Raw genomic sequence first — 24,390 nt, forward strand, 5'->3', positions numbered from 1 at the left:
GTGTACTGCACCCTATTTATGAGGCCAATCTTTTTGTTCATCTTAGTTAGATGTCACTTGTAATGAGGTTCTGTGTAATGGATTTCAGAACAGTTATGCACCGAGTTCAAACATTCTTATGACAGAAAGCTTTATAGCAGGCATGGGTGGATAATCAATTAAGCCCTGCTATAAGGGCCTTTATGGAATCCAGCATCCTAAATCTGCAGATTTTCATTTTTAAAGAGAGTTTTTTTTTTTTAAGCCACTCAATGCTGCATGCCACTGATTTTCTTTTTAATACTATACCTATGTTAGAAAGAGAACATTTTCACAGTGGGAAACCCAACTTTCAACAATATGCATGGTGAATCACTTCTAAAATAGAAAATCATAGGACAAAAATGCAATACACTTGAAGAAAACTGGATGATACCCGGTTTTAAAACTGGGTCTTAATATCGGTACACTGCAAGTCCTTAAACCACAGCTCAGAAAATTGAAGTTCCATATGCTGTGTGATTATGTATCTTTTCTATGTGTAAAAAAGCTTTTTAAGCTGTTATCTGACTACAGTAATTGCCACTTTAAATTGATCCACATCAACAAAACCTGGATCCCTGGAGATTCTCACCTAGAAATCTGATTGCAGAAAGGGCCTGAGTGTGTGTGCACCTGAGACTAGTTCAGCATTTTTCTCCAGGAACCAGTTTCCTCCTCTTATCCTTTAAGCCATGGAGGCAAGCAAAGCAGCAACCCCATTTGGCAGTTCTCCCTGAACAGGAAAGCCTGGATGCATAGTTCTATAGTTCTATACAGTTACTTAGACAGAGGTAACTTTCCCTTTAATTTAAAAAAAAAAAAAAAAAAAAAGAGTATAAGGAGCCAAGATCTCTAACATTCAAATTGTATAATAAAAATAGACAATCAATAACATGATGAATACATTTATGTAAGTGAGTGGGAAAAAAGAATATGTATTGTGGAAGTTTTCCCTGGCATAAAACACCGACCTGCATTACCATTAGGAAACATATTTCTAAAAATTAAAATATATTCTAAACAATAACAAAGAATACATTGCTGACCAATTAAGTGTCTTCCTTAGAAGAGCCATGTCAGTTAATGCATGTCTTTTAATTAAGAACACAGAGCATTTTTAAGGGATTTTTTTTTAAAGGGAGTCATCTAAAACATCACTTTCCAAATCAGTAAATTTAGTCAACAACTGAATGCCCAGCTCCCAAAATAATACATAAATTTCTGACAGTATATTTAGCTCATTCACTAGAAGGACATTATGGTACTGTATTACTCTAAGGTATTTTCCACTTGTTTCCAAAACAGACCATCCCTATAGTACAGATTTTTCCTTTGTTCAAACCTGACTTACCAATAGGGACTAGCAGTCTACTGAAATTGCAGTTAATGAAAGCTCTCTGCACTGGTGAAGGAAGAGTTTGAGTTAAAGCTTTTCCACAGGTCTTCTCAACTTTCCACTTGCTCCTAGCAGGTTGTTGTGATACACTGTGACTTCACACAGTAGGTATTAAGTGAGTTAATTCAAAGGAGCTGAAACCTCATTGATCCTAATTGAAAGCAATACACCCAACCAAATACCTTCCTACCCCATCTGCTCTGGCCTGCCACCAGCTATTCAATACAAGAGAATTAATAGTTTCAGATATTCTAACCGACCCAATAAAGGCACTCATTTAAGCAGGGCTGCATTAACAAAGTGAAAAAACAGGGCAAAATGGGTTCAAATGGAGCATTTTACTCCTAGTTGCCTTTAACAAAGCTGAATAAGGCTTATTCTGACTTTTTATGTGCAAGACTTGATAAACTGAATGAGAAGGCACTCAATGATCAGCCAACGAGCATTGATGAATGGTCATTAAGACCCCCCTGCTCTTAGGGGAGACCTGTCCACAAAGTGGCACACCAGCTTGAAAGGGCGGACTCACTAATGTCCAGATTTCTCCGCTTGCTTGTTCCACTTTCAATTTCAGACCACTGGCCACCAAATGAGGCTGACATATTGGAAAATAATGTTTTATGGGCGAGTGGTAAAAAATAAAATGGAGGCATTAGCTCTGCTTTCAAATTCAAATCTGCTAGTTTTGTCAGACCCCAAAGGTTTTGATTTTCCACCCAGCTGGAAGCTATTAGTGTTTTCTAAAGGCATCCCACTGACAGGGCAAACCTACCTAATGTGTGAGCTGTTGGGCTACGGGAGATGGACCTCTCTTTTGGATGATTTCCTAACTTCTCATCACTTTGACAGTCAATTAAATAGATACAACACCTAATAAAAATGTACATTAATTTGTTTCTGCCACTGAAAGACATCTGAAACTGTATTAAATAAAAGCCATAATAGATTGTCTCCTGACAAAGATAAATCCAATTATACTTTGTCTGCAAGAAAAACAAACGGTTTATGTTTTAGTTAGGCTACAACATAAGATGCAGCCAACCAGAAAGAAATGAGTGGGATAGAAAATAATTAAGTTAAAAAGTTCATTAAAGTATTTTATAAAGGTAAGAGAATATCTGTCATTTTAACCTCCTTTATATAAAAGTCTGTTGTAAACAACTGGACACATTCATGCTATTTCCCTCAAATATTTCCTTTGGGGGAAATGACTGGCAAGCATTTTTGTCTCCACAACTTTCAGCCAGCCCACAGAAGAGCTCACAAGAGCTTTGCTTAAATGACAAAAGAACAGGAGACATCATTGCCATCTTAAGAATTTGAAGGGTGTATAAACATCACGGGGTCAAAGGGTTATTTAGGGCTATCCAAGAGAGCCTAAGTGCTAGCAATAAGATGGAATCAAGTCAAAGAAAACATGCTGGATAGAGGAAGCTTATCTTAATAGGTGATTATACCAGACATCACAGCAGCAGAAAAGCTTCGCTGCTCGGATCATTTGCAACTAGATGACAAAGCACCATACAAAACAGTGTCCCATGGAGAACATGCTATATGGTCTGTCGAGAAATCCAAATCTACCAGGGCAAGTGGCAGGTCAAGAACTAGAAGTCATGACCCTTTCCCTTCACCTGTGACATGTCAAACCAAAGGACTCAGGTCGCTTTGATTTTTGTTTCTCCAATCAGTTAAAGTGAGTTAATAATGTGCTCTAAACTGTAATTTGAAGATGCCAATCACAACAAACTTTTAAATAATAATGATTACTTAAGCTGATAAGCCCAAAAGTCTCTATGATATTTTTTTTTCCACCTTCAGAATAAAATGTTAGTTATATCATTCCAAAAAATTTTTAGGCACTGTATTTGATTCTTAACTCTGGTTGAAGTATAATGTTCTCTACATATGAATGAAAAGATGTGTATTATTACATTTAAGTATATAGGGAGCATGTATGTATATTTCTACAAAATGAAATCTGTTTAAGATGAACTATCACGTGCAAAAACAAAATCTGTATTTGTAATTGTTATGAATTGTTTCTAACAGTGCCAAGGCCTTTAAAATATCACAATATATTGCAGTTCTTTTCCACCACCGACTTTTGATTTTCAGTACCTAATATTCAAAAAAATTCTGAAATGTTAACAGATTTAACACTTGCATTGTCTGAATGTTAAATGCAAACTTCAAACCTACTAATATCATTAAATGTAGATTAATCCATAGGCACCAGGAAAGGGTTAAATTATTTTTAAAAATTTTAAAGTAAAACACTTCCTTAGTAATCCACAAGGCTGTATACTAGCTATACCAACTGTCTCTTCATACAAAAGCATATTCCCATAAAAACAATCAATCTTAAAAAGTATACACTTGCATGTAAAATCTGCAAATAAGTTGCCATTTAGTTTCCTCCTATGTTTTATAGCTACAAAAATCACTCAGATAATGTAGAAGACACTCTATACTCATCTCTTACCCATTTGACAAGGACTGTAACACTCTATGGAAAACCTTTGTTTCAATGTCACCACCTCCCCATCCTAACTAACGGCAAGTTAGTTTTGTTAAAAAGCAAGGGTGATGGCGTATGCTCCGATGAACTTACCCTCCTCCCAGCACCAGAGACAAAAACCTGCAGCTCTGCCCTGTGCAGGCAGCCATCTGGACAGCTTTCCCTCAAAGCCCAGCCCACACCACATGCAGGCAAACTCGGAGGGCTCGAGAGCTCTGTGGGGCTATTCATGACATACCAATTTCACATTTTCTGCCTGTATGCTTGCAACAATAAATGCTAATGAGGACTGTGAATGACAATTTTAAAGACAATAAAAAGGTCTCCAAATCCCTTGCATATGGAGACACTGTTTTCAAAACTTCACCTTCTGTTACAGAGCTTTTAGAGTCTAAAGGAGAAAAAAAGAATAACCTAAGGAAAACAATAAGATGATCAAAGCACAACTGACTCCTTAAGATTTCTAAAGAAAGCAATCTGTGTAAGTCCAGCGAACAACAGATCTCGTCACCCGTATGAACAGCCCTATGAATGCATGAGGTACCTTTAGTCTCTACTACCTTTGCCTTCTGTAGACATGTAGCTTAGCAAATGCAGTTCCTGCAAAACACTGATTTTTTTTTTTAGAGACTGGGAATTTTAAAGGCAGCATGTGCCCAAAAATAATTATAATAATCATCATCAATCACACTTTGGCATAGTATTTAACATTCCACATATCTTTAAACAAATGTAAATGCAAAAGTGGTCCTCTTCTGATAACATCTATTCTTAAAAATAATGCAATGATTCTGGGTGATGAAATTATAAATCATGTTTATTTTCCTCTTTTAATTTTTCTCTATTTTCCAAATCTTCTGAAGTGAGCATGTATTACATTTCTGAGCCAGAAGAAACAATAAATATTACTTTCAATGCAATGAAAATACTGAACAAAAGACATAAATGTTTTGTCCTTGATAGGAATTAAACTATTTTTCACAGCAACAAAAATAAAAGATTCATCTTACTGTAAATTGTGTGCAGGGCAGTCTTTTCATTAACATGGATTAAAACACTTTCAACAAAATCCACCAGGTGGAGCAAACACACAGCAATAAAACAAACAAACAAACAAAAAAAATCCCAGAATTTTTTCATCATATTCTTTTTTCACAGGACTTTTATCTCTAACAAACTCTCCACTTCTATCTCTCCACATTGCAAATTAGCAAAATCCATCCACACATACTAATTTGCCACATTTATAGACAAATTCAAACCTAGGTATTATGGATTCCATTATAAGTTTTCTTTCCAAAACTGCTTTATTTGTTCAAATAATACCCAGCGCAGTATATTTGCTTTTATAACAATGTAAATTTTTAAATTAACGTTTCACTCCGACCCTCCTGGATTTTATCATGTACCCCGCTCCTCCTCCCTTCACCCCCCCACAAGACCAGACAGACTAGAATGCAATGCTGTATATTCTGAAATACACTGAACAGTGGTTAAAACCTAAAAATCTCAACCTAATTCTTACTCTGTATGGAAATTTCAATTCTCACTCTCACTTCTCATTAAAGTTATTCTTAATTGTAGATACCAGAATCTTACTAAAATTTTGGAATACTGTGACTTTTTTATCTGTTATATCAAAATGTTCTGTTTTGATTCCTGTTGGTAAATTGACACAGGTCCACAGCTACTAATAGATTTTGGCTTCTTCCCTTCTCTCTTCTAGAGTAATTCACTTCCTCCCTTTCTCTTGTCCCACAGATCTGCTTTTTTCTTGCCATTTCAATCCACTTACTGAGCACACTCAGTGCAAGGCAACAACCCCATTTTCTTGTTCATAGTTTGTTCCTTAGTTCCTGGTGCCACCACCTGCAAGCCACAACTCTCCCCATTCACTTTTCAAAGTCCTCCAAGTTTTTCTCACGTTATACACTCCCTGCTGCTAAGGCTTAATGCTACAACTGGCAGTAATGTTACTTGCATTTAAGAAAGCTCCAGCTGGACAGAACTACCAAAAACCTGGAGCTTGAAAGGGGTGTACCTGGAGTCTGTCAGTGGAGGAGGACACCAGTTAGGAATGCTGACTGTGGCTTAAAATATATTTACCTGTTTTCTTTTCTCATATTTATACTGATGTTGAAAGAGGAATAATACTCAAAAAAATGCAGCAGGCTGATACATAAATAAACATGCACGTGCCTAAGGATCCACATACTACTACTTACGCTAGCGTATAAATAGATCATGGAGATGCCAGCTCCATCCCAAGATGAACGAGGCTAATCCAATTATTTAAATGGTTATATACTTTTCACTGGAGTGGTATACAAACACATAAAATATTGACATCGCTTCCATAAATATAATATGAAAAATAAGTTTTTAGAATAATTCCTACCAAACTCCTCCCTGCAAAGTCCAATTCCTTTATTCTTTGCAAAGAATGGAATCAATCCCCTGGAGCTGTGCTCATACAGAACACAGGTACACACTGCTGCTCTCTTTACTTGACGGCAACTCCTATTAACATTAATGGGATGCACATATGTGCATCTAAAGGGCAAATGCCCTGAAGTCTGCATGACAGAATCCTAATGAAGTAGCTGGAAAAACCAAATCACTGCACATGTAGTCACACTTTCCCCTCCCTCTGCAGGAAACACCACCACCACCACCTTTGCTCCCCCACCCACAGTGCAGACATTTCACCAGCCCACCCTGTGCATAAAGAACCTGCTGGATTTCCTCTTGGCAACATAACATCTTGTTATACCCTGGGGATCTCCCAAATGGCTCCATCTCCAAGCATTCCTCAGAGTACCCTATACTACTGTCAAATTGGCCACACATTCCAAATAATATTTCTCACCACCCTCAGCTTCTTCAAAGGGTATGGCCCTTCCCACAGCAAATGTCCACATCCATATTTAAATTCCAGGGAAAGGAAAAAATCCAACCTTAAAGGTTCTATCACCTTTGTTTAAAAATGGACTATTCTGTTTTCATGGACAGATTAAGATTCCAAAACTGCCTCACAAAAAAACAACCTTAATTGCTAGTACCACACCAAACTACCAGTGAATCTGACCTAAAAAGGCAACACGCGAAGGACATTAAATAACAGGAATTAGGAAAATGAGAACCCACTAACTGAGGCCAGTCCTGCACTGGTTAATGTCTGTTGCTGTTGATAGAGATATTGTTTCATATAGCAAGGCCAGGGTGTAAAATGAAAAAGACAGATTTTTAAACCCATTAAGAAAAAAATATATATATATATCAAGCATGTCTGTCACCGTAGTCCAGAAAGAAAGAGCAGGGACACAGCACTGGCAGGAACCTCAAATTCCTGACCAAACCCTCTTCCACACAATGCCTCCAGAAAGAAAGGAACCCAGGGCGGGAGCCAGCTTGACGCTGGCGGACAGACAGGGCTGGCCTTGCAGGATGTCAGAGCGCCAGGCGGCTGCAGAGATACTGGGCTTTCACACACTCTCAGGCTGACTGTTTTGCTCTTCAGGTAATTAAACAAGGAAGCAGGGCTGCTGGGTATGAGCCTGACCCCGAAGCCGCGGCTCCCTGGTTCTGCATATCAACTTCCGCAAGAACTGCCCGGAGCATCAACAGAGCATTCTCCTCTCACTCTCTCTCGTTTCCTTCTCCACCTTTTCCTAAAGCTGACCCAGAAACAAATCCTCCCTACAAAAACATCCACAGAAAGGTCTATTTGTCGTAAAAACCTCTGTGCTGTTCCCTGTCATGACCCTCCAAATTTTAAGAGCAAAAAATTTCCCTAATGGCAGGAATTTTGTAAAAAAATCACATATAACAACAAATCTATGTAAAACACTGGCATCTTAATCAACACGGATTATTCAAAGATAACAATACCCAGATAATATTTTTTTCTTTAGCGTGTGCTTGATTAAAGTATGAATCTTTACATTCAAAAAGCTCCCCAAGAAGTGATTTTGATAATCCAGTTCCCAAATTAAACATCTGTTTTATAGTGTAATTAATATTGTTATTTTCAGTTTTGATAATGAGCATGATGGTAAGTAAATACCACCTATGATCTGGTTTATTATGTTTCATCAAAAATGTTATTTTTAAAAAACTATTTCTTCTCTACAAAGAAAGTCACCCTTAAAACTCAGGAATATTTTTAAAAATCCCTTAAAAGATAAGAAAGTAGCACACACACACATTAAGTAATGATTAGAATCATATAAATAATATATTCTTCCTTCATCTCGAAATCCATAGAGTAAAATATTGGCTGAAAGAGACAGAGACCAAAAGAAAGATGAATACAAAAGCATGCCTGCTTGTCTGTGTTCAACACAAAGAACATTAAATGAAAACAACTGGCATGCTGCCAAATTCCTATAGAGGCAAAGAGATTCAAATAAATTGATTTCACGCATCACACTGACCTGGGATCAGTGTGCAGTGCTACAATAAGCTCAAAGCTCCGTGTGGGGTAAAGCCCATTAATACTATCAGACCCCTCAAACATGACCAAGAAAGACTAAAAATATAGGCAAACGCTCTCAAAACCCAGCAGTTTTGCTTAAGAAAATAACTTTCTTCTTTTCCTAATAAAGATACCAATATTTGAAGGTGCACAGCATCATCTAAATTAAATGTTTTTATTTTTAAATATCTCATAATACAATATCTAAAAATTGGTACTACATAAATATCCCATCCCATGATTCAAACATAAATACATACTACTTTGCAACAAGTTTCCTCTGTCATAACTGCTTCCCTGCTAATGTCCTTGCATCTTTTAGATGGCCAATTAACTTTTTTATATGACAAATATTGGACCCTTCTTAGTATTTTCCTTAATGGCTTTTAAGAGCAAGCTCCTCAAGCTGGATACCACTCCTAACTGTCCCAAATCCACTCACTCCTCACAAAGACACATGTAACAGAATTCTAGAAAAGTGAACATTGTGCATATTTTGGATATGCTTTAAAATACTGGGAGGAAACATAGCAGCGTTTTGCCTTTATCAGCTTCCAGCTAAGCTGGTGACTGTCCCTAAGGCATCATTTCTCCCCTGGCCACCCAAAAGAGACAGGCTTGTCTCCTGGTGACCCCTGCTTTGCTTCAGACTCATCACAGGGACCAGACTCTCTGGCACCACCTCAGGTCACTGTCTCTTACTGCCACAACTGCTCAATTTCATATAGTTCTTTGCTTTTTCTGCTTCCAAATTATATCCCCAAGAATCCAATGGACTCCATGCTTGTAAATTTAAAGTATGTGATTTTTGTTTTTCTCTACTTTTTGGCTCAACCTGAGTCTAAACCCCATATTTATATACACCCACTACCATCACAAAAAAGAAAAAACTAGGAGTAAATTTTTCAATGCCACATGAATCATAAAGAAAACTCAACAGTTATAAAATAGGCCAACACACACAATTATATACATACATGTACATATATATATGTATATATACGTGTGTGCGCACACACATCATTTTTTAAGTATGTACACCCACACACACAAGAAAGCGAGAGAGAGAAGAAACTCAACATGGTGTTTTTGATACATGATACTCAGGATCGGTATTTGCATATTATAACAAATAATGTGCATTAAACTTGTTTTAAAATGTATCTTTGTCATGCATTTTTGCTCTCAATATGGATCTTCCATGCTGCAATGGTCCTCTGTGTCAGCAGCCCACAGAGATATGCCACATGACCAGGAGAGAATACTGTTGTAATGGGATAGGGGTGGGTAAAGACGATGACACTATGTATCTGCAATATATGCTCAAGTTTTAAAAATCCAATATTCTTTTCAATTTGCAATCTGCACCTTATATATTTTTATCATACTGTCACTCCCCCCCCCCCCACACAGAGATACGTAAGGCAGAAAGCAGAGAATTATACCCTCTTTGAAACAAAGTGCTTTCTTCTGATGGAAGATGAAGAGAAAGCAATTCTAAAGCAAGGGTTGTTGTTGTTATTATTATGTTTGTTTCCTTTAAGATATCAACAACTTTTTCTCTATGCTGGACTTGAGAAATCTAATCAACCAAGATTTGAGTTCTCAAAAAATTTATTTTTATTATCAATAGTACACAGGTACAAAGACAGAAGCAGAGGTGAGAGATGTCTCAATTACTTAATAAATTTTTGAATTCCTCGTCTTCTCTCTCAAATTTATGTCTCTCACTAATTACAGTAGAAGAACATCATATTATGAAGATGGAGGAACGAAAGGAAGAGAAATACAGACAGAAACCAAATCATGACTTAGGCTATCTCAAAGGAGCCTATAATTATACAGGGAATCATTTCATTTTCTCTGGTCTTTCAAAAACAAAAACAAAACACCCTCATTTGCCAACACCTTCTTGGGAACTTTAAGAAAAAGCCAATAAGCCTTTGTAGGAACTGCAAGAGTAGAAGTTATGTGGGGGTGGGGGGGGACACCAGCAGCTATGTTTCCAAAACAATGGCCATGAAGGGTAAATATTTTGCTACTACCTTTTCCATGTAGTCAGGCAGGCAGTCACAGAACTTCAAAAATCCCCACCTAATCACTAAGAGTGCCAACCTGTATCACACAACGTTTGTGTTAACTCTCAATTCTTTCTTAGCACAATTTATCTTTATTCATCTGTGCTTCTGCACAAGTCCACTAAAACTGAAACAGAGCTGGCTGCAGGAGGCATCAACTCTCTGGAACCCATAATGCAGGGCTCTCCTTAATTTTTAAATGTTGCAGACTTTAAGAAGTCACTTGCCAAATGGGAAACAGTGTACATTTTGCTGTTTTCCTAAAGTTAGACCTTTTTATTTTTAAACGTGCCTATGGACATGAATTCTGCTTAGGAAATGATATTCACCTACAAGTTTAAAAAAATATCCAAATCAAACAGAAGAAATAATAAATGGAAAAGCACTTTTTTCCCTCTTTAGTCAACAAACTGCTTCAGAAAATACCATCTCTAGTTGCAGTAAACACAGAAATCATGACATAGCTTTTACTCTTTAACTCCAAGTATTGCTCAGCTTATAACAGATGTATTATGAAACATGGCAAGAAGCACAGCAACAAGAAAAGGGGTTAAAAAAAAAATTGGTACTTGGTCATTTGCTATCTTCAGACCCAAAGCTATCAAACAAGGGCTCCCACAGCCAGGCTGACTGATCACCACCCAATCCCACATCCAAAGATTTCAAAGACAAATTTTTTAAATATATAATACAAATTCGTTATCAACAGGCACTAGAAGAAGAAGTAAGGAAAAGAAAAGAAAAATCTTCACAAGTATAATTTATTAGGAAGAAAATAATAGATTGATTTTTGGCATGTAAGTAAATTACAAAGTCAAAATATTTGTCTGTTCCTTACCTTGACAATATTCAAAGTTCCCTTTTTTCCGGCAGTCACCTATTACTAAACTCAGTGCTCTCCAAGTGTTTCTTTTGACAGATATCATTCTCCACCAATCGCTCTGCTAATTTCCTCTCTCCTTTTCTGACTGGGACAGATATTATGTTCACCAGCCCAGAGATCAATCTTTTCTATTGACAACAACAAAAGGAAAAAAAACGCATATATCACAACCAGTCTGAAGTATCACACCCATCTACTTACACGCTAATACTAGGCCAGTTTTGTTTTGTTTAAGAAACAGATACAAGCCCTTCTAAATTTTAGAAAAATCCAAAACAGAAAATATTTTCAGAGTTCCTGCAGTGACATGTCCTCTAGGGTTCTTAATTCTCCAATCATCTGACTCAAAGCTGGACACAACTCCTCTTTCCTTAAGTTGGGTCTAAAATATACATACATCAATACCTTAAAACAATGTGTTAGATTTTACTTGTTTTATTTTTTAAAAATTAAATAATCTATCAGATATGGTTTCTTTAGAAAATGCTTTGAGACACTGTGTTATTTATTTTATTTTTTGGAATTTTAAGTGCAAGTTAAATACTGTTTCAAAACAAAGTGGTGTCAATATTGTTTTCACTGTTCTGAAATTTACACATTGCCATCATTAGCTAAAATGATCTGAAACAAGTGTTAACGGTAACTAATAATCTTTATGCAACCAACCACTTTGAAATTATTAGTAACAACAATTATTAGTGAAGCATTTTACCAAATAAAACTTCTTTCTTTTTTTTCTTCTAAAGCAATCCAAATATTCTCATTTTTCCTGCTAGATTTGGCAGGTTTAGAATTCATTCATTCATTCCCAAACACCTACTATTACTACTACCACCACTATTATGAATAGAACAAGTATCACTATTTAGTTCTTATAATCTATGAAACATAAATCTAGCACAATCATATGCACATAAAGTAATAACTCAATAAATGCAAAGGGATAGATTTATAAAAGCAGTCTCAAAAAATATTACTAAGGATGTTGCTACTGTTTTTTTAAGAGACCAAACTACTCCCTAGAAATTAAAATTGGTGAATATACATACTCTGACGTATATAAACAAGCAGTTTCTATTTTAAAAAAAGAAAAGCAACGCCCTTTATACACCATATTACGACTCTGCTATCATGCAATCAATGTTTCTCATTCTTAACAGAAAAACTTAAACAGGGCCAAGGAGGGGAGACTGGAAGTAAATACATCTAGATGTCAAATATTATTATTTCCAGAAAATGGAAATATGGGTAATTTTCTACACAATTCTGGAATTTCCAATGTGTCTACGCTGAGATAAAAAATATATATTTTGTAAATAGAGGATAAATAAGTATTATTGGGAAAAAGAAGAAAATGGATACTTTTCTTAGATTCAATCATGATTTTTGATAATATTTAGTGCCTCAACAACCATCAACAAAAGGCATCGGAGAGACTGATAAAGTAGAGTCTACCTGTGTGGGCCATATTTAATAATCTCCATTAAACAAATGAAGGAGGCCAAGTATATACAAATCCCCTAGAGTCTAGTCTTTTTCTTCCTTCTCATGACTGCTAAATACAAGACTAATGTCTCGGTTTATTATCAAAAATGGTATAATGGATCTCAGTTTTGAGGCACATAAAATTACCATGTGGATAAACTTCCTTTATAAGATAAATTTCTCAATTATAAATGATCTCCCAATATAGAATATACTATTTCACTTTTTAACTTCACTTGTGTCTATTTTAATCGGAGTATACTGAAGTGAATGGAGAAAAGTTGGCAGGAAGATAGTATTACAAAATATTTTAAATGTACGTTTATAAATTCTTAAATGTTAACATGGCATACAAATACACATTCAAGTAATACACAATGTAAACCTCAAGTTACCCACTGATGATTTTCCTCATTCAACTATTTTTATATATGAAACATTATATCACAATCAATAGGATAACTCACCAAAAAAAAAACAAGGAGTTAATGTTTAGATTTTTCAAAATAATGACTTTGGAGTATTATGTTTGTTCTTCATACCTCCAACATAATAAATGATCTTCTGATATAAAATAACGATAAAATGAGTAATGGTAATGAGCACTATGAAATATACATCCAGATTATTTGTGATACTTATTCCACACTGAAGTCCGTATCACATGCAATCAAAAGTAAAATTTCTCTATCTTTAATAATTGCTTTGTTCCAATCCTAAGCCCTCAAATTTGTAAGACCTCATTATGAGGGGAACATATACTGAGACCAGTTTAAAAGCTAAACTCTACCAAGAGGAGAATGCCTAAAACAATTTGTAGTTCTACAAGAGTGTTATTAAAAAGGCTCAACATGTTGTATTACCATGGAAATTGTGGAAAACAGACATTCCCAAACAAATATTACTTTTTCTCAATGGTATGAAGTAATGAAAACCACATGTGTAAATCTGCGATCTGTGCAGTAGTTCAAGCTGCAGCTAATAGAAAATACAGAAAGTGAACTCTGCTATATAAAGGATTTTTGTTACAGAAATATAATGTGAAAACCAGATGCAGACAGAAAACCTTAATCACAGATGGGAATGTAATCACTGGCATACTGAATACTTTTTTGATCAATCTTAACCATATGCGTAATGTATTTATTTTCTAAGGAATGCAATAACTTGAGAGAACCTTCTATTTGAATTCAGTTAACCTCGTATTTATAATGCTTTTATCTTACTCCCCCATCCCTTCAATGTGTACACTGAGCCAAGGTTTTAAAAGGAAGAGTTGCTGGCCTTGGCAAATCCTTCTTGTATCAGTTTATCTTTCAAAGTTTTAATAGGATGTAAAGACTACACACATCAGAATCAACCTCAAAAGCGATCAAGTGCAGTTCCCCATTACTGTGTTTCTCAGTCACTGCCAGGAATCCCTTCACTGCCCAAACACATTTCTCTACAGAATTATATCAACATTTGGGGCAAATTTTCCTTTAGTAAATAAGATAGTTAATGAGGCTTTAACACACCTCTTTTATCTACCAATATGAACTGAATCAAACCTTTAACTTTTTCCTTTCACAAAAACATCTTGTAACGTAAAGAATGTCCCTTTACTTTAATAAAAATACAATTAGTTTTTGGTTCCAAGGGGAATTACCACAAAAGGAATCTGTTACATCATACCTTACTTAGAAAACATTACCTTAATAAGCACAGTCCCTGACACTGGGTTGTAGCTTACCTTTGTCAAGACCTCCACAACCTTATTTGTAGGACAATTCTGAATCCCCCTGATTTGAAACAGTCAACGGAGCACCACCATGTAGGCCTCACTTTAGGACTACATTCAACTTCCAACAGGAAGTGACTGGGACACTATGTTATTTAGGGTGTCCCTAAACTTCAAGGCCCCAGCTGCACAAGTTTCCTTAAGCTTCTATGGCATATACTCATCCTGATTCTCCTTCTCTCTTCTAACTACTCATCCCCTAATATATGCATAGAAACAAACAGTCCTTATTCTGGCCTTATTCTGACATTCAAGATCCTCCATGATTTGGCACTAACCTACACCTTTCAGCCTCTGCTCCGTCCATGCCCTTACAGGGTACAGCTCTTCAATGGATAAACTCCCACAGAATGCGTCACCTCATCTTTATGGCTTTGCCCATTAACTCTTCCACACTTAATGGCCAGCTCCTTTTCAACACTCAGGTTTCATTCAAGTGTAACTTCAGAGACAGTCTTCCCTCCTATCCAAAATAAAGTCTCACCACCACCAGCAGCACCCGCCACCATTCTCTCCAACATTGTTTTTTTTAATTGTCTTCATTACATTTAACACTATGGGGAATAATCTTACAAATGTCTCTATTGCATGCCCCCCTAAACTGTAAGATCTATGAGAACAGGGGTCTTGTCTGTTTTGCTAATTACTCTATCCTCCATACTCAAAACTGTACTTGACACCTAAAAAGAATACTAATGAAATGCTATAAAGGCCCAATTCAATCCCTGAGACCTTCACAAACCTTTCCCTGACCACTCCTGGGGCCCACGATCATTCTTCTTTAAACTTCTTTAAACTATAATAGCATTTATGGTCTATGTCAGGCGGGGCAACCTTTACCTTTCCCTTCCAGACACTGTTCATATGAGCCCATTCCCACCAGTACTGTACATACACAGGCCAGTATGGAAATCACCCAGGGTATCCAGGGCTATGAAGCCAGCCCTTCCTCCCACAGTAAGCAGTAGGATACCACGATTAAGAACTGCAGGCAGCATTAAGTCCATACAACCTCTAAGGTGTAAATGCACTCTAGTAGTTTTTATGCATAGACTTATCTCCCAACTGAGTTTATCAATTGAGTTTCCTGTTCTGGAAAGAGATCCCATCTTATTCTCTTGCTGTCTTCAGACCTTACCTTGATGCAATATATGCATTTTGTAGTAATGGCCATGAGGGAAGGGGCCATGTTTATTCAACAGTCTTCATACCCAGTGCGTGGCTCACAGAAGGTGTTCACTCAGTATTGGCTGAGTGAACAAAGGAATGATAACGGAATCACTATCTAGTTTTTCTTCAAGCCTCTTCCTCTTATTGTGATAAAGCATTATTTTAAAATCCTTCAAGTATTATTTTAAAGATAAAAATTAAACAGAAAGCAGCTGACCAATCTATGAATTATTTTTAGTCAAACTGACAATGCAGGATGATCAAGGAGTTAACAAAGCAGGCAATTTAAAATAGTAAGAAGCTCTAAAATATCTCGTTACAGATATAATTTAATCTTCAATAAAATAAAATCTCCTAAAATGATTGCACCTTACCTGCACTGACCACTTAGCTCACTGCATGCAGTTGGACTGGAATCTCAGGTCTTACACTTATTAGCTATTTGATCTTGAACAAGTCACTTAACCTTTCTAAGCTTTAGATGTAAATCTCTACAGTAGGATAATAATACCTAACTCACCGGGATGATATGAAGAGATAATACTTATAAAGTGCCTATCTTGCCCCTAGTGCAAGTGTTGTTTTATTCAATATGCTCAGTTCCTATCAATCGAGAGTAGAAAGGAGGTAATACCTATTTTAATATTATGATTTAAAGCATTAAAGCACTAGGTCACTACTCAAAAAATGACCTAGTGAAATCAAAACATTTTCTTTTCTGAAAGTCACTGCTATACTATTAGTGATAAAAGTAAGTATGCTCAGTCAACAATCCCAAAATATGTGGAAGGTGCAGGTCCTAAAACATTTTGCAGTGGAAAAAAATAAAGAACCACAAGCTAATGGTTTGTGATTAACTTTTTCCTCATCTAATTTCATCTATGGAAGAGCACCTCTAGAGAATAAGAGAAGAGAGAACCAATTATTTCCAAAGACTGGTTTCTCCAAATAAAGGCATCTGTTCCATGCCGGCAACTTTCACATAAAAGAAAAACGAGACTTTGAAAGTATCTGTATTCAAGGTTGATGGCCACATGTCTCAAAAAACAAAACAAACAAACAAAAAAAACTACGATTATCCAACTGCAAATATTGTCTGGTTGCTGCTGCTTCTTATCAGCTGATATCTCTCTCTCCTCTTTCTTCCCTCTCTTTTCTCCCTCCCTCTCCCTGCCTCAGAAACTTGTAAAGCTATGATATTTTTTGTACTCTAAACAGTAACTTTTCGAAGTACAGTGAGAAGTCTTGATAATTTTCCATTTTAACTTTAGTATAATTCCCACCTGCAGCCTTTGTGGCTGGCCCTGTCCATGGGGAAAAAAATGGGGTGGTAGGATTTGAAGACTTCCAGGAGAGTGGTACTGAGCCCTGGAATAGAGAAGCCTGGGAGTCAGAAAATCTAGGTTCAGACCTCGCCCCACAACCCATGCAGGGCGACGTTGGGCAAGTGAGGAAGCCTCTAGGAGTGATTTACAAATGAGCTCACTCCCAGGTGAGTGTTAAGTAAGGCAACATGTGAACTTCACTCCACGAAGGCATCTACCGTGCCTCCTCCCCACACATATCTGTCTGAAATTGTTCGCTCACTTGCATTGAGGAACTAAAGGCTGCCCTTCTGAAACCATCTCTTGGAATTGTTACCTGGAAGCAAAGACAGTAAGATGCTTCACCCGCTTTGGTGTTCAGCCACAGAATCTTGGGATGAGACAGACCTGTCATTCTATCCAGTGCCATTCCTAGTTTTAAGGCTGGTTCATCAAGCAACAGCTGGAATCCCACACAATATCCGAGAAAAGACAAGACTGGTGAGTAAAGAGGGAGTGGGAGAGGGGGCTGTAGAAGAGTGCTAGGGAGAAGTGCTCAGCCTGGGGTCTGCCCAGAAAACAGACATGACAACCAAAAGAGGGACGGGAGCCCCTGGCACCTAAGGGATCACTTGAGGGCATGGGAGAGGGAAAGCTGAGAGTCACAAAAATGGTCCTTGTTGGGGCCCTGATCCAAGGGACAGTTCCAGCTCATAAATATGTCCATGCATACAATATTTTGATTACAATTTCAGGTATCTCATCCTTGACAAAAAGTACATTTGTGAGCCATAGGGAGAAAAATAAATAAAACAGGTTAAGATGTGCACTTATGAACATACAAGTGACTTGACCACTTCAATTTACCCAGGGCTGCTATACATGTGGGGTTTTTTTTGTTTGCTGAAACTGAAACCTAAAATATGGTGGCAATAAATTGTACATTCTGTGATAAGAGAACACAATAAAAAGGGATCAAGGGGGGGAAACGGATTGGGAAAGAAACGACATGCTCTTGCAACCAAAGATTTCATTTTGGTCTTAGCAATGAAATATTTGAGGACAGTATTAAGTAAATAACTTGAAATATTTGAGAACAGTATTAAGTAAATAACATGAGCTTTCACCAAATATTTAATAAAGCATCAAAAAGTACCCCAACTGTTCCAGACTCCTACTTTCAAGGAGCTTACAAATCAGCAGAGACGTCTGAATCACATGGATAGCAGCAAAATGCTAGATGTGAATAAATTCTATCTTTGAAGAAGAGAGGTCATGAAAACTTGAATAGTTTCATTAGCAACTCAGAAGAGGACAAAGTAGGTTCCCTGCAGAAACAGCTCTCAATTAAGGCTGAGGTGAGAAAGGTCTAGCAAATCAGGAGCATTGTCTGACTTGAACATCTCTATATCCCCAGGCATTAAACAGGACTAGACTCCATTAAGAATTTGCTGAGTGAAGGTGACGGAAAAGGAACAGCCATAGAGAGGAGAAGATCCTACAGGGGGCTTCCAGAAGAGAGCAGTGGACAGTTCATGAGTGGTCAAGTCAGATGCCTAGCACAAGCAAGCCTTTCTGAAATGATATTGTGCTTTGTATATACCATCTCATGCAATCCACATGACAACCTTACGGGTCATGCCATTATTATCCAGATGAGAATTATTTCCAGATGAAGAGTAGGAGATTCAACAAGTGGCAAAGCACTGGGGAGATGCGTCTCTTCACCACTTCACTTGACTGCCTTCTAGCAGAGAAGAGAACATAATCACCTTCCCCCAGAAGGGCAGAATCCCAGAACCATTCATCCCAAGCTGATGCTACAGTCTCTAACTTTGCAGTGAATGAAACAGGTATGAGATTTGCAGAAAGACTCAGAGGACCAACAGATGTGAAATAAAAATTCTCCTTCCAACCACCAATGCCTGAGCCCCACTTTCTTCCCATAAAGCAACTACTACTGTCAGATTCATATGCATGAGTAGAAGTTTATGCACTTTTGGTAAAAATGTAGCACACTATATACATTGCTCCCTGCTTTTTTCCTTTCACAATATATCTCAGGAATGATTCCATATAAACATATATAAATCGGTCTCATCCTTTTAAAAACTATAGATTGGCTACAGAAGAAAGAAGTCTTAAAAAATCCAATTCTGAGAGATTTTTATCCACACACTCTGAATTTAAAGTTCAAAGAGTAAAAAGAATTCCCATTGTTTTCAAATTAAATGATACTAAACAAATCAAGGTGAAAGTCCCTGAAATAATATTATAGTGGTGAACCATAGCCTAAAAGTCCTACATTTTGTTGTTGTTGTTTCTTCCAATAACTAAAATTCCTTAAATAGGGGAGACAATTAACAGTGAGCAATTTAGTAAGAAATGAATAGTGCCCTTTAAGATATAAAAGGGATTCCTTTGCTTTTCTAATATGAGGCCTCCATTTTAAAACAAAAACTTGTGATATCACACATGATAGTATTTTGTTTACAGTCTGCTGATTGTAAAATACATAAAGACAAGTTTCTATTAATTTCAGTAATATTTTAATGCATTTTTGTTCATTTAAAGTGTATTTGAAAAATGTCATTGTGTGAAAAAGTATTTGGTCTGCAGACAATGCTTGTGCTACTGAATGAATGAATGAATGTAGGTTCAAAAGCCCCTTGAAACTCACTGCTCCCCACTCCTCAAGAGTACTGAGCCCAGAGTCTGGGACACGCTGCTGTAGAAGAACAGCTTCTGCCCTCCCATCAACTCCTCCTTGACTCCTTATTCTCTGGTCCCTGCCTTCTCTCCTCTACATAATATTAGAATTGAAAGAAATTTTTATAAATTATTCCCTAAACAAAAGTCCAATGTTTGAAACATGTAAAACAGTTAGGTTGCTCTGGTGGAAAGTTAAGGGTCCAGACCCAGCCCTCCTGACCACTTTTTTATTCTCCCACGTGGCCCAAAGTTACCAGCAAAATGAAAGGAAACTCAAAACAGTTCGAAATCCATGCAAGGAGCCAAAGCATAGGAGCAATGAATAATCAATCCTCCATGCAACCAGTACCCTTTAAGGAAAACCTACGAGGTTAACAGCCCCATCAACATTTCCCAAAAGCAGCTGGATCACGAGAATCCCTGGAGCAGGGATACACAATTGGGTTCTGAGGCTCCTTTCTGGGGGCTGTGATTCTATGAGTCTATGAGGGGTAAGGAGGCTGCCCCTTAAACATTGAAGCAATGCCCAAATTCTGGCAAGCTATGTGCACTGGACATCTAATCTGAGCTGTCATCACTTCCTCCTCTCTAAATCCACCCGATATCCAAGTACTAATTATTTTTCCTTTGCAATGTCTCTGGCATCTGCCTATTCCTTCTTGTCCCACAAACCCAATTCTGGCCATCCTTCTATAATAGCTAACATCTAAACTACTGCAAAACAAGGTCCCTACCTGGCCTCAGTCTTCCCCCATTCCAACCCATCTGGCCCACCGCAATCAGACCAACTCTTCAGAAACACAACTTTAACTGGGTCCATGGTTTCCTGTTGCCTGGCACAATTTTTTTTTTTTTTTACTTTGGTTTTATTAAGATTTATTTTACCATGGCATCCTTTGTTCAAAAGAAGTCCAATTAGAAAATCTAATATCTAAAGCAATTTGTCATAAAGAAAAGAACTATTCTGGTTTCACAGTGCTGAGAAGATAAACGAAAGGGCCTGAACCCAATCTGGGCACACTCTGTGCCACCTCCCAACCCTAAGGGGTCCCATAGGACACAGTTTTTTAAACATCTGGCTTACTCAGAAGATAAAGCTTAATCAAATGCCTTATGATCTTTCTGTTTATTTCCCAATAATCACCCAAGGGTCCTTTTTGCTGTATCTGCATATGTTAATTTACTCTCTCTCTACCCTCTACCCACCCCACCCCAAGACACATCGCTTCTCCCAAAACCTTTTCCAGTCTCCATTCCTGCCTTATAACTGCCCACAACCCCATTACAATAATGTCGCCTTGATAAATCCTACCTGTCTTAAGACAAGGTGAAATTCCAACTCACTCCACCTCTAAAATCTCACTTACTATATCATTTAACTGGTAAGTAATCAAGCCTCTTCATCTTTTGTAGCTATTTAATTTGTCCTGAGCAGGTTTATCATTCAATGGGAACTGAGCTTACTACCTGTTCTGTGCTTCCATCTAACACACTGCTTTACACATAGTAGGCATTCATTAAATATTTATTAATTTACTTCAGATTTACAACCAACAGCAAAAATCTTAATTTTCTTTCAAATATTCTAAAAGGTTTCATTACCAGGGCTACCCAAAGAACATATGCCTTTCTTTTCAAATAGTCAAATTAGCTTTAATGGGTTGCTCATTTTATTACTTTTCATTTATATTTTCCTCTGATATTTTATACCCGCTTTCTCTAGCCAACTCAAAGCTTGACTTGGACAAGTCAATGGAGACTGATCACATTTACTTTCCATTTAGACCTGAATATCAGGTCTAAATGCACCTACCTACCCTTATTTAAACAAAGGATTCGAATTCATTGTCCACATTTGTTTCCCATCAGAGGTCAAATGTGGATCTCATTTCTAAATAACTCTAGCTAAAGATGAGAATGAAAATGTGTGACAGGTAGGGAAAGGGGTTGGGCAATAAAGAATACTTGCCTGACACATGATAAAAGTTACAGAATCCTAACATCACTTAAAAAGAACACTTTCACAGGAAAGGATTACTATGTCAGTCGATAAACATCACAGTTCCAGTCCCAATATCATCTGCTGTTCTTCCCAGCTGTGTTTGCTTATCACTGTGTACATAACATATGCATAGACTCAGAAAATAAACTAGCAGTGTTTCATGACCTGTCTTACAGCTCACATCTTCCTGTATCTTGAGGTTAGGGAAAGGAGTATATAGTACATCTAGTTTTAACAAAATAGAGCAACCAGCTTCCTAAGACTTTGTATTTAAAGCACAACTTGCACCATGCTTACCATATTCACTGGGAGATGACTTCCCAATTTCTAATATTCTGCTTGCCAAATTGGATGTGCATTTGAAATGCTCTCAGCAATGCTGCTGTGGTAGCTCCCTGGCACAACCCTATGCCAGCCTTTGCGGGTACCATAATCTATCTACTTCAGTGTCACCAGGTGCACTCCCCACAAGGTCTAGTGGAAGGGATGTCCCAAACACTCTAACATCTTTCAGCTAGTTTTCTCTCCTGGTGCTCCAATAGACCTGGCCACAGCTAGCTCATCACAGCTCTGGCAATATTTCTTCTCCTATTATTAGGGGCCCCCTAGCTCTTGAGAGCTTATCTTTAGACAAACTGCCATTACATCTCATGGTAATATTTTCTGTTATTTCTCTGATGTAAAATTCAATCCAGTCAAGTCAGGTACCAACTAAGAGTTCACTGCATACATACTTCTAAGACATTCATCTTTGTGGCAAAGAACTTCAATTTGGCCTCCCACCAAACTTGGAATGCCACTGCAAGAGCTTTCTATAACCTATGAAGCCACAGTGATTCCTGTGGTTTCCGTTTCTAGTGACACATGAAAGTAATGTAACGTGCATGTCGTTCCTAGTAAACAGTAGAAGTTTCTACTGCCATCCTGGATGATGACAAAGGGCTTACCTTAATCAAATCAGAAGTGTAAAAATGTAATAGTTCCCAAATTCCAAAGAAATCCAGCCTGGGTTAATTATTAATAATTTCACAAATTAGGATTAAACTTTTAATAATGTCTATATTTTTTCAAAATGAAAGTACAAAAATCAAAGTGTTACTGGTAATAATTGGGCTCTTAACTACTTTTTAGAAGGAACAGCAGACTGTTCTTTAGACAACAGACAGTTTTTTGGTCCTTCTTACTTAACATCTGATTCTAGCCAAATGATAATGTACCCCATTGGTTTAAATAAGCTATTACTTACCAGGTTCTCTCCAAAAATGGTTTAAAGAGGTCATTTTCTAAATTTCCAAGTGACTTAGGTCCAAACCTTGAGACTGTGGAAAGCCTGGTGAGCACAATCAATCACCACCATGCTTTAGCCTCTAGCCCCTCACTCCTGCCCCCAGGCACCAAGTTCACCTTGTCTAGCAACCCTGAGGGAAAAGCATAAAGGCTATTTTCTTTGAGCAAGACCTAAAATCTTTAGTTCCTTCTCACTGCATAAACAGATTCTTCCCTCCATCATTCACTTCTGAAAAAAGTACAGTAACAACTAAAATTTCTGACAATCATCCTAGATCCAGGACGGCTATGGAAAAAATGACTCACTATTCCCCATACCCCTTCTTCACAATGAAGAATAGTGGGGAGATAATGATGTTCCACACTGATTCTATTTCCCAGTTATATGCAGATTAGTAGTGCCCCCAACTCAGAATTAAAACTATAAATGAGGATTTTTTTTCGTTCTCCTAACCATGGGAAATTCCTGAAAGCCTACTCCTAATATCCTATATAGTCTTGTACATAGGACAGCTGAGAAGCCTAATGATCAATGAGTCTATCATTTTGCTCCTGAAGAATGCACCTGAGGGCTGGAGTGCACCCCATGTCACCCAGAAAGTCAGTGGCTGAACTGGAAAGGGAACTCCAGTTTGCCTATTAGGGGAATGCACACACACTAGATCCTTCTTTTTATAATAGAATAGTTTACACCAGGGGTCCCCAACCCTGTTAGGAACCGGGCCACGCACAGCAGGAGGTGAGGGGCGTGTGAGTGAGCAAAGCTTCCTCTGCCTCTCCCCATCGCTCCTCCATTGCTCACTCTACCGCCCTGAACCTTCCCCCCCACCCGCACGCCCAGTCCATGGAAAAATTTTCTTCCACGAAACCGGTCCCTGGTGCCAAAAAGGTTGGGGACCACTGCTTTACATTACATAATCAAACTCAAGATGGTACAGAATCCCTCTCCTCTTAGAAGCGACTAGGAAGTGGACCTAGCCAACTGGGAGATGCCGAGATCGAGATATAGAGTGACCAAACTGACTGGGATGGGACAAGCCTCAGGGACTAAGGACACTGGGCAGAAGACCACTCTGGAGTGCTGAATGAGATCAACAGAGGGAACAGGCCTCAAGGCCTCAGTGTAGTGCAGGAAGGTGGTATTCTGATGGGAGAACAGAATTTAGTAATGGAAAAGCCTGGATTAGGAGGCACTGAGGGATACAGAGTGGCATGCATTTGGGCATATCCAAGGATATCTGCTGGCCAGTAGCCAACTGTGATTCCTAGGTTGGGGG

The 24,390-nt window shown here is 37.7% G+C and overlaps 1 protein-coding gene across 3 annotated transcripts in view; it reads right to left on the reverse strand.

The window, feature by feature from the left end:
- Window positions 1-24,390, reverse strand: part of RUNX1T1 (RUNX1 partner transcriptional co-repressor 1) — a 137,757-nt gene that overhangs the window by 100,610 nt on the left and 12,757 nt on the right. For 2 of the 3 annotated variants that reach the window (XM_019925153.3, XM_073794586.1), the window contains exon 2: window positions 11,329-11,501. The exons of the other annotated variant lie outside the window; for it this stretch is intronic. In XM_019925153.3, coding sequence (XP_019780712.1) covers window positions 11,329-11,416 — 88 coding nt within the window. In that variant the 5' untranslated portion in view covers window positions 11,417-11,501. The remainder of the gene's footprint in view (window positions 1-11,328; window positions 11,502-24,390) is intronic. 3 annotated transcript variants of the gene reach the window in all.

Source organism: Tursiops truncatus, chromosome 17 (assembly GCF_011762595.2).
Source record: "Tursiops truncatus isolate mTurTru1 chromosome 17, mTurTru1.mat.Y, whole genome shotgun sequence".
Classification (NCBI taxonomy): domain Eukaryota; kingdom Metazoa; phylum Chordata; class Mammalia; order Artiodactyla; family Delphinidae; genus Tursiops; species Tursiops truncatus.